The 22,902-nt window shown below is 42.5% G+C and overlaps 2 protein-coding genes across 8 annotated transcripts in view; both read right to left on the minus strand.

The window, feature by feature from the left end:
* ICE2 (interactor of little elongation complex ELL subunit 2) overlaps positions 1-2,643 on the minus strand; it is a 59,207-nt gene extending 56,564 nt beyond the window's left edge. For both annotated transcript variants that reach the window (XM_039492848.1, XM_039492847.1), the window contains exons 1-2: positions 2,500-2,643; positions 519-623 (exon numbers count right to left, since the gene is read on the minus strand). In XM_039492848.1, the coding sequence (XP_039348782.1) occupies positions 519-623; positions 2,500-2,528 (134 nt within the window). In that variant the 5' untranslated portion in view covers positions 2,529-2,643. The remainder of the gene's footprint in view (positions 1-518; positions 624-2,499) is intronic.
* A 5,499-nt stretch (positions 2,644-8,142) lies between these two features.
* The window catches only part of RORA (RAR related orphan receptor A), a 570,488-nt gene continuing 555,728 nt past the window's right edge, over positions 8,143-22,902 (minus strand). For 3 of the 6 annotated variants that reach the window (XM_039491330.1, XM_039491327.1, XM_039491331.1), the window contains 2 exons: positions 22,273-22,433; positions 19,256-21,959 (listed from right to left, as the gene is read on the minus strand). In XM_039491330.1, the coding sequence (XP_039347264.1) occupies positions 21,803-21,959; positions 22,273-22,433 (318 nt within the window). In that variant the 3' untranslated portion in view covers positions 19,256-21,802. Of the gene's footprint in view, positions 9,831-11,216; positions 11,316-19,255; positions 21,960-22,268; positions 22,434-22,902 lie in introns of those variants that run through there. The other 3 variants (XM_039491333.1, XM_039491328.1, XM_039491329.1) reach the window with 2 other exon arrangements.

Below are 22,902 nucleotides of genomic sequence, written 5' to 3' on the forward strand. Positions count from 1 at the left end.
CTAACTACACTATATCCATTTTACCCCCCCCCCCTTACCCACATGCTTGTTGACCCCCTCAAAGAATTATTTGAGACATGAATAGACAGAAGACATAGAAATGGATTTAAAAGACATGAATACATGGGATTCTAAATCAGACAACATCACCAGCATTCTCCAAATGAGAAAGATGGAGAGTCAGGGATTGGGACACAGCCAGCCTCACCAAATATATCATGCTAGAGGAAGCAGGATCTTTGGAAGTTGCCAGTGAAAGGAGTTTGCTTAAGTTTTTCTTCTTTCGTATCAGTGAGGAAGCAGAGTATCAGACCACTACCCAAGGCCCCAGGAGGTCTCCTGCTTTACAAGGTCCCAAGAAAGAGGACAGAGACCAGTGCATATCTGTCAAACCAATGTTGGGTAACAAAGTTTTTTTTTCCTTGCTGTTTTGTTTTTCAATTGAAATAAGAGGAAAAAAAGCATGTTTTGAAAGGAAGCAGGGAGAATACTCACAACAGCTGAAAGAAAATACATACTTGTTTGACAAAATCCACAGTTCAGAGAGGGTTGGAGACAAGGAATATTTTTCATAAATGTCTCGTGAGAAAAATACTTCAACGCCATTTTTTGGTGAAACATTCCTGTTTTTTTAAAAAAAGAGACATGTACTTGCAATTCAATCACACAAAACACAACACTGACTATATGGTTACTGACACCAACTTAAGGACAATATCCGAGTGACAAAACTCAGAATTTGAAAAATGATTCTCTGAATCACTAAGAAATAAGGTATATAATTCTGTGTGAAAAGGGGGGGAAATGTTATCTATAATGTTCACACTCTCCTCCTCAGACAGATATAGCTAACCCAATGTTTCATTTCAACATTAAAATGAACTTATTCCTCTCTATTCAAAAGAAAGTTTACAGATAGGATGGGGTAAATTTCTAGAGCTGGTCAGAGAAAATTTATGGAGCCATATTTTGTTGGAATATTGTGATTCAAATCGAAACACTTCACTATGTTGGGTCAATTTTGCTGGAAAATAATATAGAAAAAAAGTTTTGACAATGCTGAATCTTCCTGCACTGTTGAATAGCCACTGCAAGCTGCAGTACTGCAAGCTGCAGTATGGCAGCATGTCAGAGGAACCCAGTCCCCACAACACACCCACTGGTGACAGTCATTGCTCTGTGTCCCCACACTGTACATTTATAAAGTACTTTAGGATTCTTCTGAATAAAAGTAATGCAAATAATTATCATTTCTTTCTCTCTCCTCAACTACCTGCTAAATAACCATACTGCATCAAGGGTAATTACAATCCACCTACTTAAAATATGTCTGGTAATCTCAACCAGATAGGTTATTTTTTTCAATTTTTGTCCTAAACTTCTTGTCCTACTGTGTAGTGTTGGTCGGACATATTAAACACATCCTATTTTTCATCTCAGTGGTGGATGTATTTCATTAGTGGTTTCTTCACGAAACATAAAATTTGTCATTCTCTAAAATAAGCATTTGTAGGTATGGGCCTTGGTCTTGCAAAGGCTTATGAATATGCTTACAGTTAAGCACTTGCACAGGTCTTTGCAGTATCAAGGCTGTAAAATGTTAGCTCATTAGGGAAAGAATATCATTTTATTTATCTGCAAATAAATCTGGCACATCTATATGTTGTATTAATAAATGACAATTTAAAACGTTATATAAAATTACTATAGAGGCATTAGTATTGCAACATTAGTTCAATTAACTGCTGACCAAACCCCTTCCCTATGTGAAAGATGCGGGTGGAATGAAGAAGAGAAAGACAAAGATATTATTTTTAATATGTGACCCCAGATGTGTCCAGCACTATCACAGATCGGGGATGATGTAGGTATTGCCTGAAGCAGAGCCTCTGAATTGACTAGCTCCCAGTCCCATCCCTTGCTAGATTGCACTGCTGTGTCCATAGACTCCCCCGCCCCAGATGTCCCAAAGGAGAGAGTTATCGCACAGACAGGGTGCTGGCGTTTTGACTACGGCATTGCCTGCTCCGCATTGGCGCTTTTCAGTTATTAATGGTTTCATTTGTATTTGTCGGCGATCGCTGGGACAACAACGAGGCAGGGCACCAGACTTCAATCAGTTCTTATCCAGCGAGGCCGGGGGTCAGAGCACGCGGTGGTTCCAGCGATCGCCTCTGCCCCGTTCACACCAGCGGGCCAAGTGCGAGGGCCCCGAGCACCTGGGCCAGTGGGGAAGGCGATGTGGAGGCAGCGAGTGGGGAATCTCCGAGGCTACAGCGATGGCGCGCTGGTTACACGAGCTCAGCGGCAAGGGGCTGGGAGACACCGGGTGGCTCGCGGAGGCTCTGAGCTACGGTGCGGCGGCCTGTCAGAGGGGCCCGCTCCACCCCCCCCCCCAACGCGCACACACGCTGGGGACACTGCCCCCGCTCCGCGCACCGCGCCGCGCCGGGGAGACCCGACCTCAGCAGGGCCTGAGCCCCTCAGCCACATACTCACCAGGTGAGCCGCGTCTCACCGGCCTCCATCCTGGCCGCGCTACTCCCCTCCTCCCGGCAACGGCAAACTGCCCATTCCACGACCCCGGCCTCCCTCAGTGCGCTACCCAATCAGCACCTCGGAGCGCGCACAGCGCGGGCTCACGTGGGTGAGGCAGCCAATCAGAGCAGCAACTGCAGCTGCCTAAGCGGCCATCTTTGGTGTGGGCAGAGCGAGTGGTGCCTACATTGTGGGCCCGGGCAGAGAATCCCACCCCCTTCCCTCAGGGGACGCTGCGGGGCGGGGATTCGCGGGAGGGAGTTCCCGCCCCGAGCCGCCCGGCCCGGCCGGGAGACAGAGCAGGGGCGGATCTCAGGTGGACCCCGGACCAAGCTTGCTTAGCAGCAGCGTGGCCAAGTCTGGGCTTCTTGTTTATTTAAAAGGCGCTTTGGTCGCCAGAGAGTTGCAGGCTTCGGGCTTGTTCTATTTGGAGGTTGCTTATTTGGGCTTTTTTGTACATGGTGATTTCAAAGCACAGTTAGTTTAAAACGGGTGTAAGCTGTAGGCGTGGGTTTGGGTCCCTGCATAGGCATTTACCCGCCCCCCCCTTCAGTTAGGAAAACACCCCCAACTTCATTAACTTTTTGGCCCACCCACTTAACACAACCACAATTTTTTGTCCCACACTTGGGATGCGCTTCAACCGTTCAACACAGAACGGTACCACGTGGATGCAAGAGACCCCGGGGGATGGAGAGAGGGCGGATGACCTTTTCTAATAACATGAGTACACCCACATTTATTATTTTAATAATTGTAATGCGTAACTTAATGTTGTATGCAACAAAATCAGAACTACTAACAATGGAATTTGTATAACATCCCCACCACCTTCCCTCTGAAATGTGTCGGGCTTGTTTTTAAAGATAGTGCCACTTTTTGTTCTCATGAGACTTGGCAACCTCTTGTCCCCCCGCAGCCGCTGAGGGGAGACCTACCTCCACCCCATCCCCCTTCAAGGAGGGGCTGGGCTGTGTGCTTCAGCTGTCCTGGGTGGCCACCTGGATCTCAGGGCAAAGGGTGCTTCTGGGCATCCAGCTCAGCCTGGAGGGGGGGGGGGCGTGCGAGCAGGGGAGAGGAGGTACATGGCAGGCCCACCAACAGCAATTCTGGGCCCCAGGGCAGAACAGTCAATGGGCCCCCATGCACGCACGAGCCATGCCCACACGGATGTGGTCTGCCTGACATTTGGGCGGCGGTGCGTCTGTGCTGGGTGGTGCGTGCTCTTCTAGCACGAGCTCTTCTTGGGCGTGCTCTTCTAGCACAGTCAGGGCTTCCATATGCCCACCCAGTAAGGTTGCCAACTGTCTAAATGAGTGACCCCAAAGACCATTGCCCTACCCCCTGCTTGCCCCTTCCCTGAGACCATGCCCCTGTCCCACCCCTACTCTGAGTCCCTGCCCCTGCTCACTCCATCCCCCCTCCCTCTGTCACTGTCCCCCACCATCACTCACTTTCACCAGGTTGGGGCAGAGGATTGGGTGCAGGAGGGGGTGAAGGGTCGGGCTCCAGGAGGACGTTTGGGTGCAGGGGCAGGCTCTGGATGGGAGTTTGGGTGCAGGAGGGTTTGAGGGGTCGGGGTCTAGGAGGGAGTTTGGGTGCGGGCTCTAGGCTGGGGCAGGGAGTTGGGGTTCAGGTGAAGGTCAGGAGGGCAGCACTTAACTCGGGCAGCTCCCAAAAATGACCAGCACACCCCTCTGGCAATGTCTCCTAGGTGGGGGACCCAGGGGATATCTGGGCGCTGCTGCCTGCAGGCACCGCCCCTGCAGCTCCCATTGATTGCAGTTCCCAGCCAATGGGAGCTGCGGAATTGGCACTCGGGGCGGGGCCAGTGCACAGATACCCCCCCCCCCCCAAGGGCCGCAGAGATATGCAGTCTGGGTCCGTGAGCGGTAGAGCAAGGACGGGCAGGAAGCCTGCCTTAGCCGCACTGCCAGCAGCAGCCGGGGGTCCCTTTAAATTGCCCAGGCCCCTGGTTAGTTGCTCCCTGCGCCGTTCCCCCCACCCCCCGTTGGCAGGCCTGAGAGGAGGGATGCGGCAGGTGGGGTGGTCTGAGGGGGAAGGGGGGATGGAGTGGAGGAGAGGAGGGACTCATCAGGCAGCGGTGGGAGGGGGCAGAACAGGGATTGGAAGAGGCGGAGTGCAGGCTTAGCCTCCCCTGGCATATTGTACCCACCACATATGATCCTCTTTCTTCCCTTGACTTCCCTTCAGGGATGGTGGAAGCTTCCTAACAATAGGGAGCAACTGGCACCCAAACTGTGGCCCCCACCCCTCCTTGCTGCCCCTTCCCCCAAGGCCCTGCCCCCCAGGGCCGCCCAGAGGGGGGGGCAAGAGGGGCAATTTGCCCCAGGCCCCGCGTCCCGCAGGGGCCCCCACGAGTGTTTTCTGGGGCCCCTGCGGCTCCGGTTGAGCTCCCGCAGGTCGACCGGAGCCCGGGACGAGTGGACCTGCCGCAGGCATGACTGCGGAGGGGGCGCTCGTCCCGCGGCTCGGCTGGACCTCCCGCAGGCATGACTGCGGCACGTCAAGCGGAGCCGCGGGACCACGGCACCCGCCGCAGTCACTCGTCCCGGGCTCCGGTCGACCTGCCGCAGTCATGCCTGCGGGAGCTCAACCGGAGCCAAATGCCGCCCCCCAGGTCTTCGGCGCGCTGGAGTCTAGAGCCGCCCCTGAGCGGGGGCCCCCCGCCGCCGAAGACCCCGGGCCCCCGGAATTCTCTGGGCGGCCCTGCTGCCCCCACACTGCCCCCAAGGCCCCACTCCTGCACCGTCTCTTCCTCCCAAGAAACTCCCTCCCACCCTCTGGTTGTTCATCCTTATGGCCAGTAAAAAGTGGGAGTCCCATGACCCTCTGACCCCCACTGTTCTGGCACCCGTGCTCTCTTTCCTACAAGCACTCCCTGATGCCACAACCTTTTAATTTTCCCCAGAGCCAGCTCAGCAGCCCCACCGGTAAGAAATCAGCAAGGAATCACCCACTATGCATAGAGAAGAGTGTATCTCTATCCTAATATTGCAGCACTTAGGCTTTACAGGTAAATTCATTATAGGTAGGCATTTAAATTAATTTAAAAATAGGTCCTTTAAGAAATTTACCATTCTGTGTCTGCCCATTTCTTTGTTAATAATGGAATAATACAACTTTCAACTTCCTATGCAGTTAAAACTCTGCAATCTTGTGCATAAGCTAAATTTCAACTTTTTAAAATTGTCATTTTTTTCTATTATCCTTCATAGCTGAAAGTTTCCTCTTCAGTACAGGCTGAGCAATAACATTCTCCTATACTTGCAGGGGTCCTCAACTATTTTCTTTCAGAGGTCCCCCCCCCCGGAGGGAGAATCGGCATTCTGGTGGGTGCGGGGGCCCTCAGGCACTGGCATAGTTTGATTTCTATTTTGTTGGGGCAGGGCTTAGGCCAGCTCCGCATGGCGGGGTCCAGGGAGGGAGCACCACCTAAACCCCACTGACTCACCTCAGCAGGCCACCCAGCCTGTGTGGGTTCAGGGGGGAAGGTGCAATCAAAAATTATAACTCAAAGGAGGAGGCTCAGCTCAAAAAGTTTGAAAACCGCTCAGGGTGCAGGCAGGTGGTAGTTAGGAGCTGTGTGCAGGCAGGAGTGGAGCTCAGGGTGCAGGGAGAAGGTAGCTTCAGGCTGTGTGCAGGCCAGCAGGGTTTCTCAAATGCCAGGAGGTTTCTCTGCAGTCAGGACAGCTTCCTGAGCCGTGATGCAGGAGGCCGCAAAGCATATGCCCCTCCCTCCCTGATCCTCCTGGTTGCGCAGCCCTGCCCAGCCCCTGGAGACAGGTGAGGCACAATGCTACAGAAGCCCTGGAGAAGCGTGAGGCAGAACGCTACAGTGAGTTCTCTACTTGGGGGTGTGGGGTTGGGGAGGGTGGTGGCAATGAGGCTTGGGCTTCAGTCCTGGGGTGGTTGGGAGGTGGGCTCCAGCAGTGGGACTTAAGGAGCCTGGTTGCACGGACCAGGGCTTCAGCCATGGAGCTTCAGGCACCAACACCTGGCCCCAGCTGCAGGGTTTCAGGAGCTGACCCCTGGCCATGTGGCGGCAGGCTCCCATCCCCATCTCTGGCCACATGGCACAGGCCCCGGGCCCCAACCCTGGCAGCAGCTGCTGGTCCTGGGCACCGACCACCAACCCGGCAGCAGCCACCAGCCCCGGGCACCAATCCCCAGTCCTGGCCGACAACTCCAGGTGCCGATTTGTACTCCCAGCAGTGTGGCAGGTGCCGACCCCGCGTGTGCAGCAGCAGGCGCCGATCGCTGGGCACACAGCAGCAGGAGCTGGTTTCAGCCTCGTGGCAGTGGGCACTGACCCCTGGATCCAGCCACTGACCCCACAGCTACACAGCAGTGGGTACCAACCCCCAGTTCCAGCCGCACAGCTGTGGGGCTCACCAACCACCCTCCTCTCTCTTGGCCCCGCATCCATACACCCCTCCCCCTCCCCCTCCCCCCTGGACCTCACTGCCTCCCAGCCAACATCCATCCCACCATGTCCCTCACTGCCTCCACCTAAGACTGCTTCTCCTCCCATCCGGGGCTTAATTTGTCCTGGGACTTGCTGAGAAAAGTGATATTAAACATGCAAATATCACTTTTAACAGCCTTCCAAAGTGCTACTAAGTGTCCTGTGAAAAGTGATTGATATTAACAAATATACAAATGTCACTTTTCACAGTAATATTTTTATTGAGTCTGCAGAAAATCCCCTACATGAATAAATTACAGTGCTATGGCTGTGTATATGTACCATGTCTTTGTTTTTCTTAAAGTTAGTCAAGTATTTTAAGAAAAAGTGTCAGTGCGGCCACCAGCAAGGGTTGGTGATGGTCGCACTCTGAGGCCGCCAAAAGATTTGTTGTGAGAACCCCTGAACTAGGGGCTTTGTACAGGCAGGGGTGTAGCTCAGGGTGCAGGGAGAGGGGTTGCTAGGGGCTGTGTGTGGGGAGTGGCATAGCTCAGGGTGCCGGGAGACGGGTTGGTAGGGGCTGTGTGTGGGGAGGGGCATAGCTCAGGGTGCTGGGAGAGGGGTAGCTAGGGGTTGTGTGTGGGGCAGGGGTAGCGCAAGGTCCAGGCAGGAGTGTAGCTCGGGGTGTAGGGAGGGCGGTCAGGAGGCCCCCCCTCCCTCGTGGTTGCTATTCCTCAAGGGCTCTGCCAGCCCCGGAGTCGGGTGTATCCGCCTGGGTGGCTCTTACCGGGTGTGAGCAGTCAAAGGGGGCTGGGAGCTGAGGAGCAGACCCAGCCCTGGGCACCAGCAGATTGGGAGTGCCGCAGCTGCCCGCTCCATGGAACCAACCAGAGCAGCAGCCACCCTGACCTGACCTGGCCAGAGGCATGTGGCCTCAGGGGAGAGGGCAGGAGGGGTATGTGTGTGGAGCTGCCCTGGGACTGCCACGCTCAGCTTAAGGCACTGAAGGCCCCTCCATGCCCCGCCCAACTCTGCCCATGGGCTTGCAACTTCTGCTCTGCAGGGCACTGGGGATCAGGGATCACGGCCCCCCTGAAACCAGCTGTGGGCCCCCAGGGGGCTGCAGATCCCCAGCTGAGAACTGCTGTTTTATAGTGAATTCCATGAAGAATTGCCCTTTTTAAGAGTGGCTACCATCTTGCCATTTATTAACAGGTGTGCGATTACAGGCTGCCCTTTGCAAAAATGTTCTTTTCAAAATGACCACCACTTCCCATTGTCCCCAGTGGGAGTGAGTGCCCCCATAAAACACTGAGATCCTCTGACAGCACCTTGTAACCATCAGCACTTGTCTGTACATACAGAACTAGATCACGCAGAAGACTGGGATACCACCAGACTAATGTAGAGGTCAGGGATACAATTCAGAGGAAAGAAAAAGTATGTGATTCCAGATTCAGTCTGCCCCTGCTCTTACTAATAGCACTAGCTAGAGTAAGTAAACGCCTCAACTGCCAAAGCTTCCCCTACAAAGCTCTGTTAATATACATATTCTACTGGAACCAGCCTGTTATTTCAGTCTTGGGCCTGGTTGGAGGAAAGATGACCAGCTAACTCCACATTTCAACTCTGTGCAACTTTCTTGACCTTCTTGGCCCAGATCTTCAAAAGTGTTTGAACTCCGAGCTTCCACCGATTTCAATAGAAGTTAGGAGCCTCAGTGCTGTGAGGATCTAGGTCGTGTTAGTATTCATTAGCACAGTCTATAATTCCAGGATCACATACTATTTTTTCCATAGGACCCCTGTCTCATTCAGTGCACAGAATGGACCTGCTCTGTGGATGAACCAGGGTTATGTAGTGAAGCAGGTTGTTGTCTGTGAGACTCATGCATCATTTGTTGCAGAAATGAAGGTTTGTAATAAATGAGGATTGCACACAAAAAAAATGGTTCAAGTGATTAAATGCTGCTCTGGAGAGTTAGATTCTATCCTTGCCTCTGCCACAGAGTTCCTTGGTGATGCTGGGCAAGCCACCTAAACCAAACTTCACAGGTGGTCACAAATGCCTCAATTTTTTTGGTGCCTGGCATGATATCCTGGGTTCTGATTTGCAGAAGTGCTGAGCACCCACAGCTGCAACTGAAGTCTTGGGATCTGAACTCTGAACATATGAAGTGTGATATGCTAAGTACTTTGAAAAATCAGGTTCTAAATATCTCAAAATTAGGCACCCAAAATTAGTAGATATTTCTGACCTTAATCTCTCTGTGCCTCAGTCAGTTCCACATGTGTAAAAGGGGGATATAATACCCTCTCATCTCACAGAAGTGTTGTGAAATAAATACACACACACACACACACACACACACTTTTTGAAGCAGTCAGATACTATAGAAAAGCCTATGAGGAAATTAATAATTCTGTCTTCAGAGCAGGGTTTGGATAGTGTGCAGTAAAAAAAGGCATGGGCCACACATTAAACAAGGAGAAAACTAAATATTGAATAGCATCCATCCTCTGTACTGAATGTGGTTGGGATCCTGTGGAAAAAATAGCATGTGATCATGTAATTAAAGACAGTATCATAATGGATACACACAAGGGGGCTGAATTAAACTTGCAGAGGCAACAGTAATGCTGGCATTTCCAACAATTCAGTGCTTAATTTAATAATGTTCTTTTAAGGTAGTTTTTTGTGTGCAGTGGCTTCTCCACAATGCAAAATCTATATACCTGAACCTGGACAGACTACCTCTTCATTACATGCCAGTACTGTTCTAGGATAGCAGAGCCTTGGATTCCAATCCTCACAAGTGTTCACTCTCACGCTGCTAACATCTTTGATGTTGTTATTGTTGAGTCTATATGTATAAAATAATTTAGAGGGTAAAAACGTGCACGTGGATTCTTTACTATGCCTGTCAGTGTCAAAGGCTTGAATACTAACACATTTTATAGAGGTTTGCTTGTTCAGCAAAATCCACCATGACACATCTAGAGCTTGATCAACTTTGTACCTCTGTACAGCCACCAAGGAATAAATTTAACACGTAACACAATGCAGAAAATGAATATGATCCTAATGTCAAAAAATAATAAGACAAGTGTTTCCATTAGAAGCTGAAACTTTTATTACAGGATAACAGTACATAAAGCACATCTAAAATTGATGTGTTCAATGCACTTAATAAAGGTAATGTAATATTAAAGGTACAAGTTTCTAAGTACAATATAACAACATTCATATTAGAATGAAAATTGGAGTATTTAAAAGACAACATTAAATCTCTTATTTTTACAGTTGTATTTACAAAATGAATCAAAATACTTTTTTCAGGACTCAGAGTAAAATAAACTGTTGCATATAAGCAGACTATCGTAAGAGTGAGTTTAAAAGAACATTCAAGAAAGTGAAAAGTTAGGTGATAATGGGGAAAGATCATTAGCAAAGTTTTAGTACAATACCATTTTAACATTTCTCTTGATGGCTTATACTTTTATTGTGTCTAGAAAAGGAATTTTTACATACTGTACACATTTACATGTACAGTATAATTTCATTTAAACTTGCATGTATTTACAGAAAACTGAGTGTATTACTCAATGAGGTTTGTGAAGTCCATGTGCTTAATCATCAAACCAACACACATTTGTAATCAGCACTTATTCTGGTCTCTTTACTTTAAACATTTAGTTACAGGAGAAAATATAACCAGAGGGTTTTGCATAATTTATATAACAAGTAAACCTAAACAATCAGGGAGAACATTTTCCTAGCATAAAGTTTATGATGTATATGTTAGTAGATAAAAAATTAAGAGATCCTCCAATGATTGCTGTTTGAAAGTATCAAAAGGTGATGTGAATCAACAAGGGATTTAGAAATAAAATCATCATGGCTTGTATTTAAATGAGACTAACTCTGAAGAGGTTTTAAAAGTAATTGTCCTGATAGTGTTTGCAATTAAACTTTCTACTTATGAAAATATACCCATGATGCAGTAATGTTTGTATTTATTTTCATGACAATGTAAAAAAAGAAAAAATATTTTCCTTGGATTGAGGGTACAAAAGCAGTGCATGGAAGCCAAGAATCATGGCTTTAAAATTCACTACCTTCCGTTATCAAAAAGTGTAGTAAACAGAAACATTATCTTTAATAAATTGCTCAAAATCTTTGCTAAAGATCTTATAAATTCAGTAATATTACAGAAAAATTCTAATAAATATTTAAAAAGGTTAATTACCTCAGATATTTGATATCCATCAATTTTGTAAGAATTTAAATGACAGTATTCGTGGGAGAAGAGAGCTGAAGCGAAGAGTAACTCCAAGAAGTATGATTTCTAGATAAATAAAGGTATGTATAAAAATTAAGAAAATATCAAGTTCTATGACTGACTGCGTTCCACAAACTCCATTTCTGTATTAACTTTAGGTGTCAAAGTCCATCCTTGAACATGCATGTGTGGTTTTAATGAGAATCACATATGCATATATAAGGTCAGAATTTGGACATCAATGTTTCATGAAAGATTTACAGAACATTCCCATAATTGACAATAACTGGAATTAGGCATGATCATGTTACTTCTGGAATGGTGAGTGCCCTCAAATCCTGTTAGATTTAGGGGGTAAAAGGCACCCAGCACGTAGCAGGTTTAGGTCTATATATCTCACATGGACTAACTGGAAAAGAAATCCCTCAACAAGCCAAATAACTACCTACTTCAACCTTTAAACGAGACAGCATTTTATACCGGGGAACTAGCTACATATTTTTCATATGATGTGATATACAGTGAAAGCATTTTAGCAACACAATGGATAATAAACAGGACATAGCACATTTATCATAATATGAACATAGAAAAATATTTGATATCAAATATCATTGTTGAAGTAATTTTCTCCTCATTAAATATACTACAGAATAATTTATATAATGATACTATGTATTTAAAGAGAAAAAACATGTCCCAAATCTAGTACTCTGATACAGGTACTCGTTGGGCATATGTAGATTTTATATTTTATATATATATATATATATATATATATATATATATAAAAAATACTCAGTGAAATTAACAAGACCCAAGGTGGTATTGTCTAGGAATAAAAGGGGTTTGTTTTTTGTTCACAAAAGTAACTTATCTAGCACCACACATCAGAAAAAAAACACAAAAATAGCACACTCTAGTTCTAAACAGCTATGTCTAAAATAGATTATATAGTAAAACAGATATTATACAGCATAATGTGGTATTTGATAAACAGATAAATATTTGCACTGTGTAGGCTGTTTATAGCATAACTTTATCTATACAGAATGAAAGCAAAAAAGTTAACTGTATAGAGGTGAGCAGAACAACATTAAATATTATGACTAAAAAGCAGAGACAAAGATAAAGTTGAAAGTACAGAGCAAGAGAAAATGTTTACAGGCCATTACAAGTCCTTAAATTAGTAGTAAAATAAGGAATCAGTTGCTCAAGTTTAAGAAAGCAGTAAACAAGAATTGCATTTACATGCAGATGTCTAAAATTTGTATTTCTTTTTAAATCTATGCACAAAAAGTCATTTGTTTTTATTGCTTGACATTCAATTATGGCTAGAGTATTTTTAACCTTTTTTTTGTACTTTGGAAACAAGAATATTGTTAAAGGTGCCATAAAAATGGACAACATTGAAATCAGTTAGCAAATAAACCTCCTAACACTGCAGTTCTTTATACATTTTAAAAAGCCTTGTCTGGGGTTTGTCATATGTTAAATATATTTAAACTGGGAAAATACACTGTAGCTTGAAGCCTCCCATTGGCCCAAACATCCAATACAAAAACACATCTCCATAAAAGGAGCAGGCAGACAATACAGTTACATATAAAGAAGCAGCCAGCTAATGTCCTAATAGTCAAAATATTTACCACTGTTCTATAAATTGTTTCAAAATTAAACACAAAAAATGAGGAAAAATTTGGATTTAGAAAGATATTTACAGTACATATGCCTTTCGTGAAATAAAATTCACTGTATTGCTTATGAATTCTCTGCATTTAGGTATATAATTAAAGAGATTGCAAGTGCTTGTAAAATTTATGCATTTATATTATGATAGTTTAGGGGAAATCAGTATATTAAGCAGATATAAATACAGAAAGCATGCGGATATTGCCTAAAAATAAAGTCTGATGTCATATATATTATGCCAAACAACTTTCTTGTGAAGTGCAGCTCCAAAAGATAATGAGATTATGAGGAAATATATCCAAGTGAATATTGTGGCCGCAAAATCTAAATGTAAAGAGTGTATACTGATTGCCTGCATAGTCAGAATATTTCATACATTTTTATTTTCACAATGTAAAGGGGCTAAACATTTAATGTGGCATCATGTTTTATTTCATATGTGGATAGAGGATACTTATTGCTCCAGAAGGTTATTGCTATATTCTACCTCTAATAAAGGCAAAAAAACCCTTCTGTCACTGGCAATTCCACATATGGAATATAAAGGTAGAATACAGCTTTTATTGTGTTGTTAAAATTCCTTTAAATACCTGAATAAAGTTCAAAGAATGGAGTAGATACTAGCAAGTATCCTTTTATTAAACATTACATATTTCCCCCCCTACCCGGTGTCTTAACAGCATTATATTGGGCTGCTATGGTACACAGTAATGGGAGCTGAGCAAATACTACAACCATTTTTCTATAAATGGTTATTTCAATTTTTAAAATTAGTTTTTTCTATTGCATTTGGCTTCCTTGTATGTTTGCTTTCCCCGAATATTCCACCAAATCATTTAAGTGGCAGGAATATTCAAGCAAATGTCACAATTCTAAGGGGTGCACTCTTCCAATTAGAGAAAATAAGTATACTGTGAGTCCTAGGTGTCACAATCAAAACCAGCCAGCACAGCTAAAATTTCAAATATTGAAAACTCAAAGAAAACTCCTTATCACTAATTATTTTAGATTATACAGTAATTTTTTTCTACAACTAATATTGGTAAAATCCATTATCTGCCTGTGGGAGACTCAAATACAGAATAATCATTTATTCTTCTGCCTGTAGAATAAATGATTCATTACAAACAATGTGCCCAATTTTAATAGTAACCTGGTTTCTATATCATTTTAAGGTCCCTAACTCTGAAGGCTAGGGAAGGTCTAGGCCAATCATTAGTAGAGCTGGGCAAATTTTGTTTGAGCCAAACTTTTTTTGGGAGAAATATGCAGACTTGTTTTGTGAACGCATGTTGATTTGGTTGCATTGTTTGCTTTGGATACATTTTTTTTTTAAAATCCAAATGTTTTGACATTTCTGAAAAAAAAAGTCAATTGAAAATCCCTTTTGAAATTTGTTTTAATTTTATTTTAAAATATTCAAACATTTTAAAACACTTGAAATTGTAACAATTTTTAAAAACCTTTTGAATTGCCAAAAATGTCAAAATTGCTAACGAATCAAAAAATCCATTGTTTACCCTGTTATCATCAGGGGGTCCAGGTGCACCAATGTCTGGAGCACCGAAACAGAGAGAGAAAATTTATCTTGTAAACTGTACACATTGAACAGAATGTTGTGGATGATTTGCAAATCATGGATGATGTCAACCATTTCAATAAATATTTTTAGACCTCTACCTTAGTCTTTACATGTTTAGGATCAGCAGTAGGGATTCTCTTCTAACAAAAATAAAAGAGAATGAGAACTGATCAAGAGACCAAACTTATTAGGCAATTTCCTGTCTTAAAACTAAACCTGCATACATTAGAAAATCAACTGCATAAGCTTGTAGAGTGGTTACTTAAGTCAGACTTCACTAGATTTATTTCTTTACATAAATGTAGAATTGGGATTCGTGTTATACGAGCAAAGGAAAAATGAAAACTCCCAAGAAAATGGAGAAATTATGCTTTTTAAAAGAATTTAAATCACATAGGTAAGATTTTAAGAAATCACTCTTCTTGCCCTGGTTAAAGAGTCTCAAAATCTTGCCCATTGTATTTATAATTGCTTACCTTAATCATCTTCTACTTGCAAAGCAAAACAAAGCAACTTCATCAATACTGCAGGGCTTCCAGAACCCAATCTAGACATATTTGAAAATTCTTACACTAAATCCATAGTTTTGGCACTGACAGATTAGACTTTTCTGTTTCCGGCTACTACTGCAATTACTGTAAGACTCAGATGTGGAAATGCAAAGATGTAGGTAGCTACAGTGCTTCTTTAAATGACATATTTTTGGTTTACAGTGAAGCACATAGAGCAACAGCAGGGAAGGTCTAATAACTCGTTCTCCCGGTATGCTTCTGGTTTTAATGGTATTCTGTGCTATGTGACTCAATGTAAAGATTGAATAATCATAGCATTTCCACTCATAGTGCATATGAAAAACTGAGTTCTCTTTGATAATTATAATTTAAACATCGAAGATTCATTTTATGTTACAAAACACTGAAGTTCAACTTGACATAAACACTCCTATGATTAAAAAATGGTAAACAGTGGGTCCTGAAATGAAATGTGAATAATGATTTGTTTTCCAAGAATGTTTACAAAATTCGGTATGATTTTTAAAGTTCTATTCCTTCCTTTCTTTAATTTTTCATTAAATAAGACTGATGAGCAATGGGCTGGAAACTCAAATGAGGCACACATGGAGAGTTTAGACACGTAAGAGTTCTACACAGTTCACTTGTGCCTTGGAGGGATGATGATATATTTTTCAAAAAGCAATTTGTCCCAGTAGTACTGGCCACCCTGTTGAAGAGTTTTAGTTGATCCCTGAGCACATTAGTTTCTGACTCTTAAACCCAACTCTGAAATAATAGGGCTTCTATTGTTGATAACAAGATGGATTGTCATTCACAGTTAAGTCAATCATAAGGTGCTTATTTATTTACCCTTTTTGTCACCAATCAGCACAAAGAACTGTCAGAAAATAACTTTTATTTCTCTTTTTAAATAAAAGAAGGGCACAAAATGATTAAACAATTACTTTTTATGACAGTGGCTTTAGGATTATTATCTGGCTGCCCCTCGACAACAAACAAGTGATTCAATCGACATTCCTTAGGAAAAAAAAAAGTAAAAAAAATCCTGTACAAATATGTATTTTTCCCTGAGGGATAAGGTTACACCCGCAAGTGCTCTATGTACATATTGCACTATAGAGGAATGAAGAACATGTGCAAAAAAGCAACAATGATCAAAGCTTACTAATCAATCCTTGTAATCATGATTCTACTATGTCATCTCGCATTTTGGAATGTCGTAACACAAATAGCGATATTCTTTTCATTAAAAACTTTAAAAAAAAAGGAGGAAATAAAACAAACCCCCCACACCTCTACTATGGCACATTCAATGAAATAAAAAGTTTTCCAAAGACAAATAGACAAATTCCATCAACAAAGTAATACAAAGTTCGTTCATTTGTTTTTTGTTTTTGTTTTTTAGAAAAATTACATTACTTTCTTTCATCGTTTCACATTACAAAATCTTTTTTTTTTAATCTTTACACAAATCACATTTTATTGCAGGAATATTTCAAGTGCCATCAAATATTTATAGAAGGGTTAAAAAAATAGAAGTCTCTCTAAAGTGGTCCAGACAAGGCTTTGTATAGAATAAATCTTTTTTCCACCTTCTATTTTTGAGTTAAGTATTTTGAATACATTTTTTTATTCCACTGACACTGAACAGCCTAGAAGCAGACGCACACACATTCATGCATGCGTGCACACACGCACACACACACACTCAGACCTTGGTATCCATACTATGATACATAAGCTTTATAAAGAAAAACCAAACTTAAAAACAGCATCTCACATTACCTCATCAAATAGTTATTAAAAAGATGAACAGCATCAGTCACAAAAGTACACCAGAGTGGCCCAACTGATGCTGTACAGTAGTACCTCTTTTATAAGAAAGCTTGAGAAAGTTTCTGTGCCTTAGAACACAAAACTGGATAGATGCCAACAACCCAAGACAATTTCTTTACAAATTATAAGGAACAGCTCACTTAAGAGGAATAATTATTCCAATATCTTCAGCTATTCTCTGCAATTTCACATTTTTTTTTTTTTGTGGTAGTGAGTTGGGAAGACTCTGAAAGTTTCATACATCTGACATTCATTCACGGAGCATGAATGTGTATTTCAGCTTGATATACTGCTGAACTTCTGGTCTTATGCCCTACTCTCAGATGTTCTTAACAGACATAAGTCATCTGCCAATGTCCTGTTCCTATACTGTTGATTCATTATGACTAGCTATATTTTTAGAATCATTCAACATCCCCTCACAAAAAGGCTCTTTGACAGCAGTAGTCTTTAAGTACATCTACCGCACTGTTATCCTCAGAAAAAGAGTCTGCCCTCACTAATGGCCTGATTTTACAAGGTGCTGAGTACTCAGCAGCTCCCACTAAAGACAGTGAGAGCTATGAAAATCAGACCACAAGTTATGCGGCTTTCAGTTAGGCCTCTACTTGGCTTCTGGTGCAAACATAATTGCTCCTGCAATTTTGTGTTCCCAATGAGTTGCATCAAGTAGCTAAGATGTCAAACATACCATCTGTTTGCACTCACAGACCAGGTAAAGTACTGTTTACCAGAAAAAAAAAGAAAAGGTAATGACTGAGAAAAAGGCCCAAAATATTTAGCATGGTTACCTTACTTACTGTCAAAAACAGGGTTTGTCTCTCACTCTCTGGAAAAGGTCAAGTCTTACATAGCTATCCATTAGCTGACACTGGAATTAAGTTTAGTTGATCTTTAAGGGGCTAGCACCTGAGGCTGGTCACATTCAGAAATCTTTTGTTAGTAAAACGTCTGCTTTAAAACTAAATCCACAAATACAAAGAGCAGAATGGAAATGCCACATCAGGCTGGTTATTCCAATAAAGTAAACAATGATTCCAGAAAACGCAAACTAATAAGAACTGAGATTATTTGACTGTTTTTAGCAGGGAGATTTTTCTGGGTCATTTTAAAGATTAGGGGCTCAATCCAAAGTTCCTTGCATTGACTGTAAGGGGCTCTGGATCGAATCCTGGATGAATGACCCTTGTGAGGGGCATGCAGGAGGGAATGAAGGGTGTACGCCATACTCCTCCATGCTCTTTCACAATGCCCACTCATAACTCCAGCCTTTGCATTCATGAAAGTACAGGGACTTCTCCCTAAGTCTCCATGGGCACATCACTGTGAAGCAGGTGTAGAGAAGGTGAAGCATTGTCCCATCTCTGTCAGCTAGCAGAGCAGGGCAGGGACACTAGGGAGCAGACTGCACCATCAGAGGCACAATCCATTAGAGCAGTGTTTCCCAAACTTGGGATGCCGCTTGTGTAGGGAAAGCCCCTGCCAGGCCAGGCTGGCTTGTTTACCTGCTGCATCCAGAGGTCTGGCCAATCGCAGCTCCGGACCAGTGGGAGCTGCTGCAGCTCCCACTGGCCCGGAGCGGTGAACCGCGGCCAGTGGGAGCTGTGATCAGCTGGACCTGTGGATGCGGCAGGTAAACAAACCAGCCTGGCCCACCAGGGGCTTTCCCTACACAAGCGGCGTCCCAAGTTTAGGAAACACTGCGTTAGAGTGTAGCAGCTCCATACAGACCCCAGTGTGAGTCACTGGTTAAATGCAACAATTCAAGCCTAAGTGAGAGATGTTGAAATCGGTCCAGTTTGGCCGATGTACATAGCAGAGGGGCATTGCTGGCATATGATGGTGTATATTACATTGGAGGATGTGAAGGTGTATATTACATTGGAGGATGTGAAGGTGAATGAACCGGTGATGGTGTGGCTGATCTGGACAGTCCCTATGTAAAAGGATAAATGGACACAAATCAGATATTAGGAATGGCAATATACAAAAACCTGTAGGAGAACACTTCAATCTCCCTGGACACACAATAGCAGATTTAAAAGATAGCCATCCTGCAGCAAAAAAACTTCAGGACCAGACTTCAAAGAGAAACTGCTGAGCTTCAGTTCATCTGCAAATTTGACACCATCAGCTCAGGATTAAACAAAGACTGTGAATGGCTAGCCAACTACAAAAGCAGTTTCTCCTCCCTTGGTGTTCACACCTCAACTGCTAGAAGAGGGCCTCATCCTTCCTGATTGAACTAACCTCGTTATCTCTAGCCTGATTCTTGCTTGCATATTTATACCTGCCTCTGGAAATTTCCACTACATGTATCTGACGAAGTGGGTATTCACCCATGAAAGCTCATGCTCCAACATGTCTGTTAGTCTATAATGTGCCAGAGGACTCTTTGCTGCTTTTACAGATCCAGACTAACACAGCTACCCCTCTGATACTTTGCTGAAAAGGCCCTTATTAACCTCAATGAACAGACAAGCATAAAACCTTATGGATTTTAATAAAACAATAACAGGCAATGCTATTTTAAAATGTACTCTATTAAAATGAATTTGAAAGACAAAAAAATCAAGTTGGCAGTGTCCCTTTAACACAATGTGTTGAAATGACTGCCATTAATTGTTAAAGTGCAGAGGCTCCAATTTGTCCAGGTAAATATATCATTACTGCCATTTCGGTTTTAAAGAAAAAAAAGGATTAAGTAGGTTTACCTGGGAAATTATTTAGGTATTATATATTATACGCACACTTTACCACATAGATTAGTCACACACCAAAATCTTTTATTTAAATCACTCTCCCTATCTCCTTCCTACACTAAAAAGAAAAAAAAAGTGATCATAGGAAAAGGAGCAGGGGTTGGATGGGTAGTGTAAAACAATTACAACGTGATCTTATACTCACACCAACCTTAGAAAATAAAGTTATTCATATTTTGGAGCACCTCATAAGGTCTTTGGGGCATGAGCTGCCCTTTATTATATCTTTGTACAGTGCCTAGCAGAATATGGTGAAAGCCCTGAGGTGCTACTCCAATATGTTAACAATAACTTTAAGAAACTGTCTATATGGGAAAATGCAAAGTTTCACTTTGCTCCCAGGTAGCCCCAATTCAACACCCCAGTTGCTTCCAATTCAAAGGGGGTGGTTCCAGCTTTGCAGTGACTGTTAAATTCCATTTCAGGCAAGCCACAGCTGCATAACACTTCTAACATGGGCGTAGACAACCGGGGACTAAACATTTAGGGATTGCATTAATAAAGAAAGAAAACTGAATTTTGAACAGATTGTACATTTTGCTTTATAATAAGTGGTTAAATTTAGTCCAAAATGACTCATTAAAGTGATATTCAGTGGATATATTATGATATTTTACCTCTGGCTTCCCATATAAAACAGAAATGGTCTACACTCCTGTCAGGCTTCATCTAATCTCGGAAGTACCATAGGAACGACAGTGAGGCAGAAATGGGCTTTCCACTGGCTAACCGAGGGCAGAGTTAGCCAAAGAAGAATTCCTGGATTAACATTCTGGTTCAACTGAGCTGAAGATCAGGTTGCAATCCTAAAACTACTCTTCCAAATAAATATGGGGAGGGCTCCCTTCTCGTCCAAGCTAGATAACTTATCCTTAATGTTGTTTAATATGGCTCTCTCATTCAGAATTAGTTTAATATTTTAAAATCTGACTTTTCTCCTCCTTTGGGACAAAATTCTGCCATCCATTTTCAGGCAAAACTCCTTGTAAAGAGAATGGTAATTTGCATAAGTAAAGACTGCAAACTTTGGCCCCTTATTAGTATAATGCATGGATCACAATCATTTTTGGAATTACACAACATAGGTTTATCATCTTACTGCTCATTCTATAGTCCACTCTCATGAGTTCCAGGCTTTATATAGAATATAAAATGCCTGCTTTCTATCAAAAGTATTGTGCCTTTATTTTATCAGTTTGCACTTATTTGATAAGCCTTAGAGAGTGCTTCTTTCCAAATAAACCTAGCTGTTTCTAGAGCCATACATATGTGCTCTAAAAGCAAAGGACTTCTTTGTTGTGCCGTGCTGGATAAAACTGGATCTTGGAAAACAGCCTGCTGAAGTCAGTAACAAAATTCTCAGTGACGTCAATGGGACTAGGCTTTTGCTTTAAGTGCATTGTTTACCATGTGGACTTTAAAAGTATGTAACAGTGTATATATAACACACACAAATTGTTTTGTGTGTATATTACACTCTGGTCAACATTTTCAAACGTGGGTTCATAGAGCTGGGCAGCCATACCCATATTTATACACAATTAATGGCCCGATTTTCAAGGGTGCTTCACACTTGCAGCTGTGATTGACTACAGATGCTCAGCAAATTTTTGGCTGTGGGTGCTTGGCACTTTTGAAAATCAGGGTTTTTAATTTCAGAGTTTAAATATGGATTGAGACGTGCAATTTTAAACACCCAGATTTGAAACTTTTGGGTTGTGTATAAAAATAAAAGCACCCTTTAAAAAGCAGCTGAAAAGCAAAATTTGATTTTAGAAAATTTTCATCATTTTCAGACTCTAAAAATCAATGTAATCTTTTCAGGATGTGACCAGCCTCTCTTGAAAAGTAATGTTGAAAACAGCAGCATAAATACCTTCCAATGTATCAGTACCTTCCAAACCTTTTCAGTTAAACTTGAATTTCTGGTGCACATGCAACACGACAATGAACACGCTAGCATTTAATTTAAAGAAAAAGGTGCAAAATGAAAGTGCCTTATCAATTCAACAAGAAAAGCTATACCAGTAACTACTTTTTATATTAATTAAAACAATATATAAACAATATCTCTTTTGCTATATATAGTCTTCATGCCCATTTACCCTGTAATATATTATAATGCTATTGTTGCTATTGCTATGGACCCTTTTCGTGCCATTCTGCCTACTGGCAATCAATGGTAGATGAAAAAATTCGTCCTTCATGAAACAATGAGCAAGTTGTGCAAACTGATGCTGAAACCTCTGCAGTACACACCAGTCGCTGGACTCTGCTGTGATCAACAAATTGATTGTTCTGTTGAAAGTCTGTGGGCAGTGAACTACAAGGAAAAAGAAACCTTCTGAGTTTAGTACCCTCATTCTGTGTAAACAGAGGTCAAAGATTGAGAAGTCGAGACAGAAAAAGGGTCCATATTTGTAGGCATAATGGAAATCATATGCATGAGAAAAACAAGTTCAACTTTGTTTCATTGTTTCCCATCCTTTGCCTGACCCCGACCGCCAAAAGATGTGCAGTGTGTTGGCTCCCTAGGTCTGTGCAGGGCCATATAAAGTGTCTTGGTTTTCTTTTTTTTCTTTATTTTTAATGTTTGTACTTCAGACATTCTAGAAGTGCTTAGGTGATATATTTACCCATCAATTTGCATTGCTGGCTCAAATTCTGAAGTGAATAACTCCTTGTACAATGGAGGAAAATGAAGTCGCACAATGTCTGGGTATATTGCTTTAAATGCCATAAGTTTTTCTGTATGTCGTCCACACAGTGCTCTTAAAGTAGACACTTTGCATATTAACTGGAAAAAAAAAACACACAAGAAAAATACAGTCATACACAAAACAGGATCAACCACTCCTAGTTTACCTTGATTGTTTTTCTTAAAGATGAATTTTAGCAGCTTAAAGATGCACTTGCTTGTTTGATTCAAAGAGAGGAAATCATTAAACAGCAGGGATTTTGGGGGGCCTAATTCCATTTCTGTAGTAGGGCTGAAATAGTAACCTGTGTGGCAGAAACATTCACTGGGGTAGTTGGAGGAACAGAGAGGGAAGGTATAAAGAGAGGAGACACTTGATGGCTTTTCATGAAGCTCAAAGTTAAAATTACATTTCTCAAACCCCTCTAGTTCTCTCTGCCCTCTACCTCAACCTTTTCTTTCCCCTTCTGGGTTCTGTTAGGAAGTGGTTGAAACTAGGCAGGCTGTATTTTGAACAAGCAAGCCTAGAAAAGGAGAGGGATGCAAAGGACCGATGAGAGCTGTTAGT

Source organism: Mauremys reevesii, linkage group 10, assembly GCF_016161935.1.
Source record: "Mauremys reevesii isolate NIE-2019 linkage group 10, ASM1616193v1, whole genome shotgun sequence".
In the NCBI taxonomy this organism is placed as follows: Eukaryota; Metazoa; Chordata; order Testudines; family Geoemydidae; genus Mauremys; species Mauremys reevesii.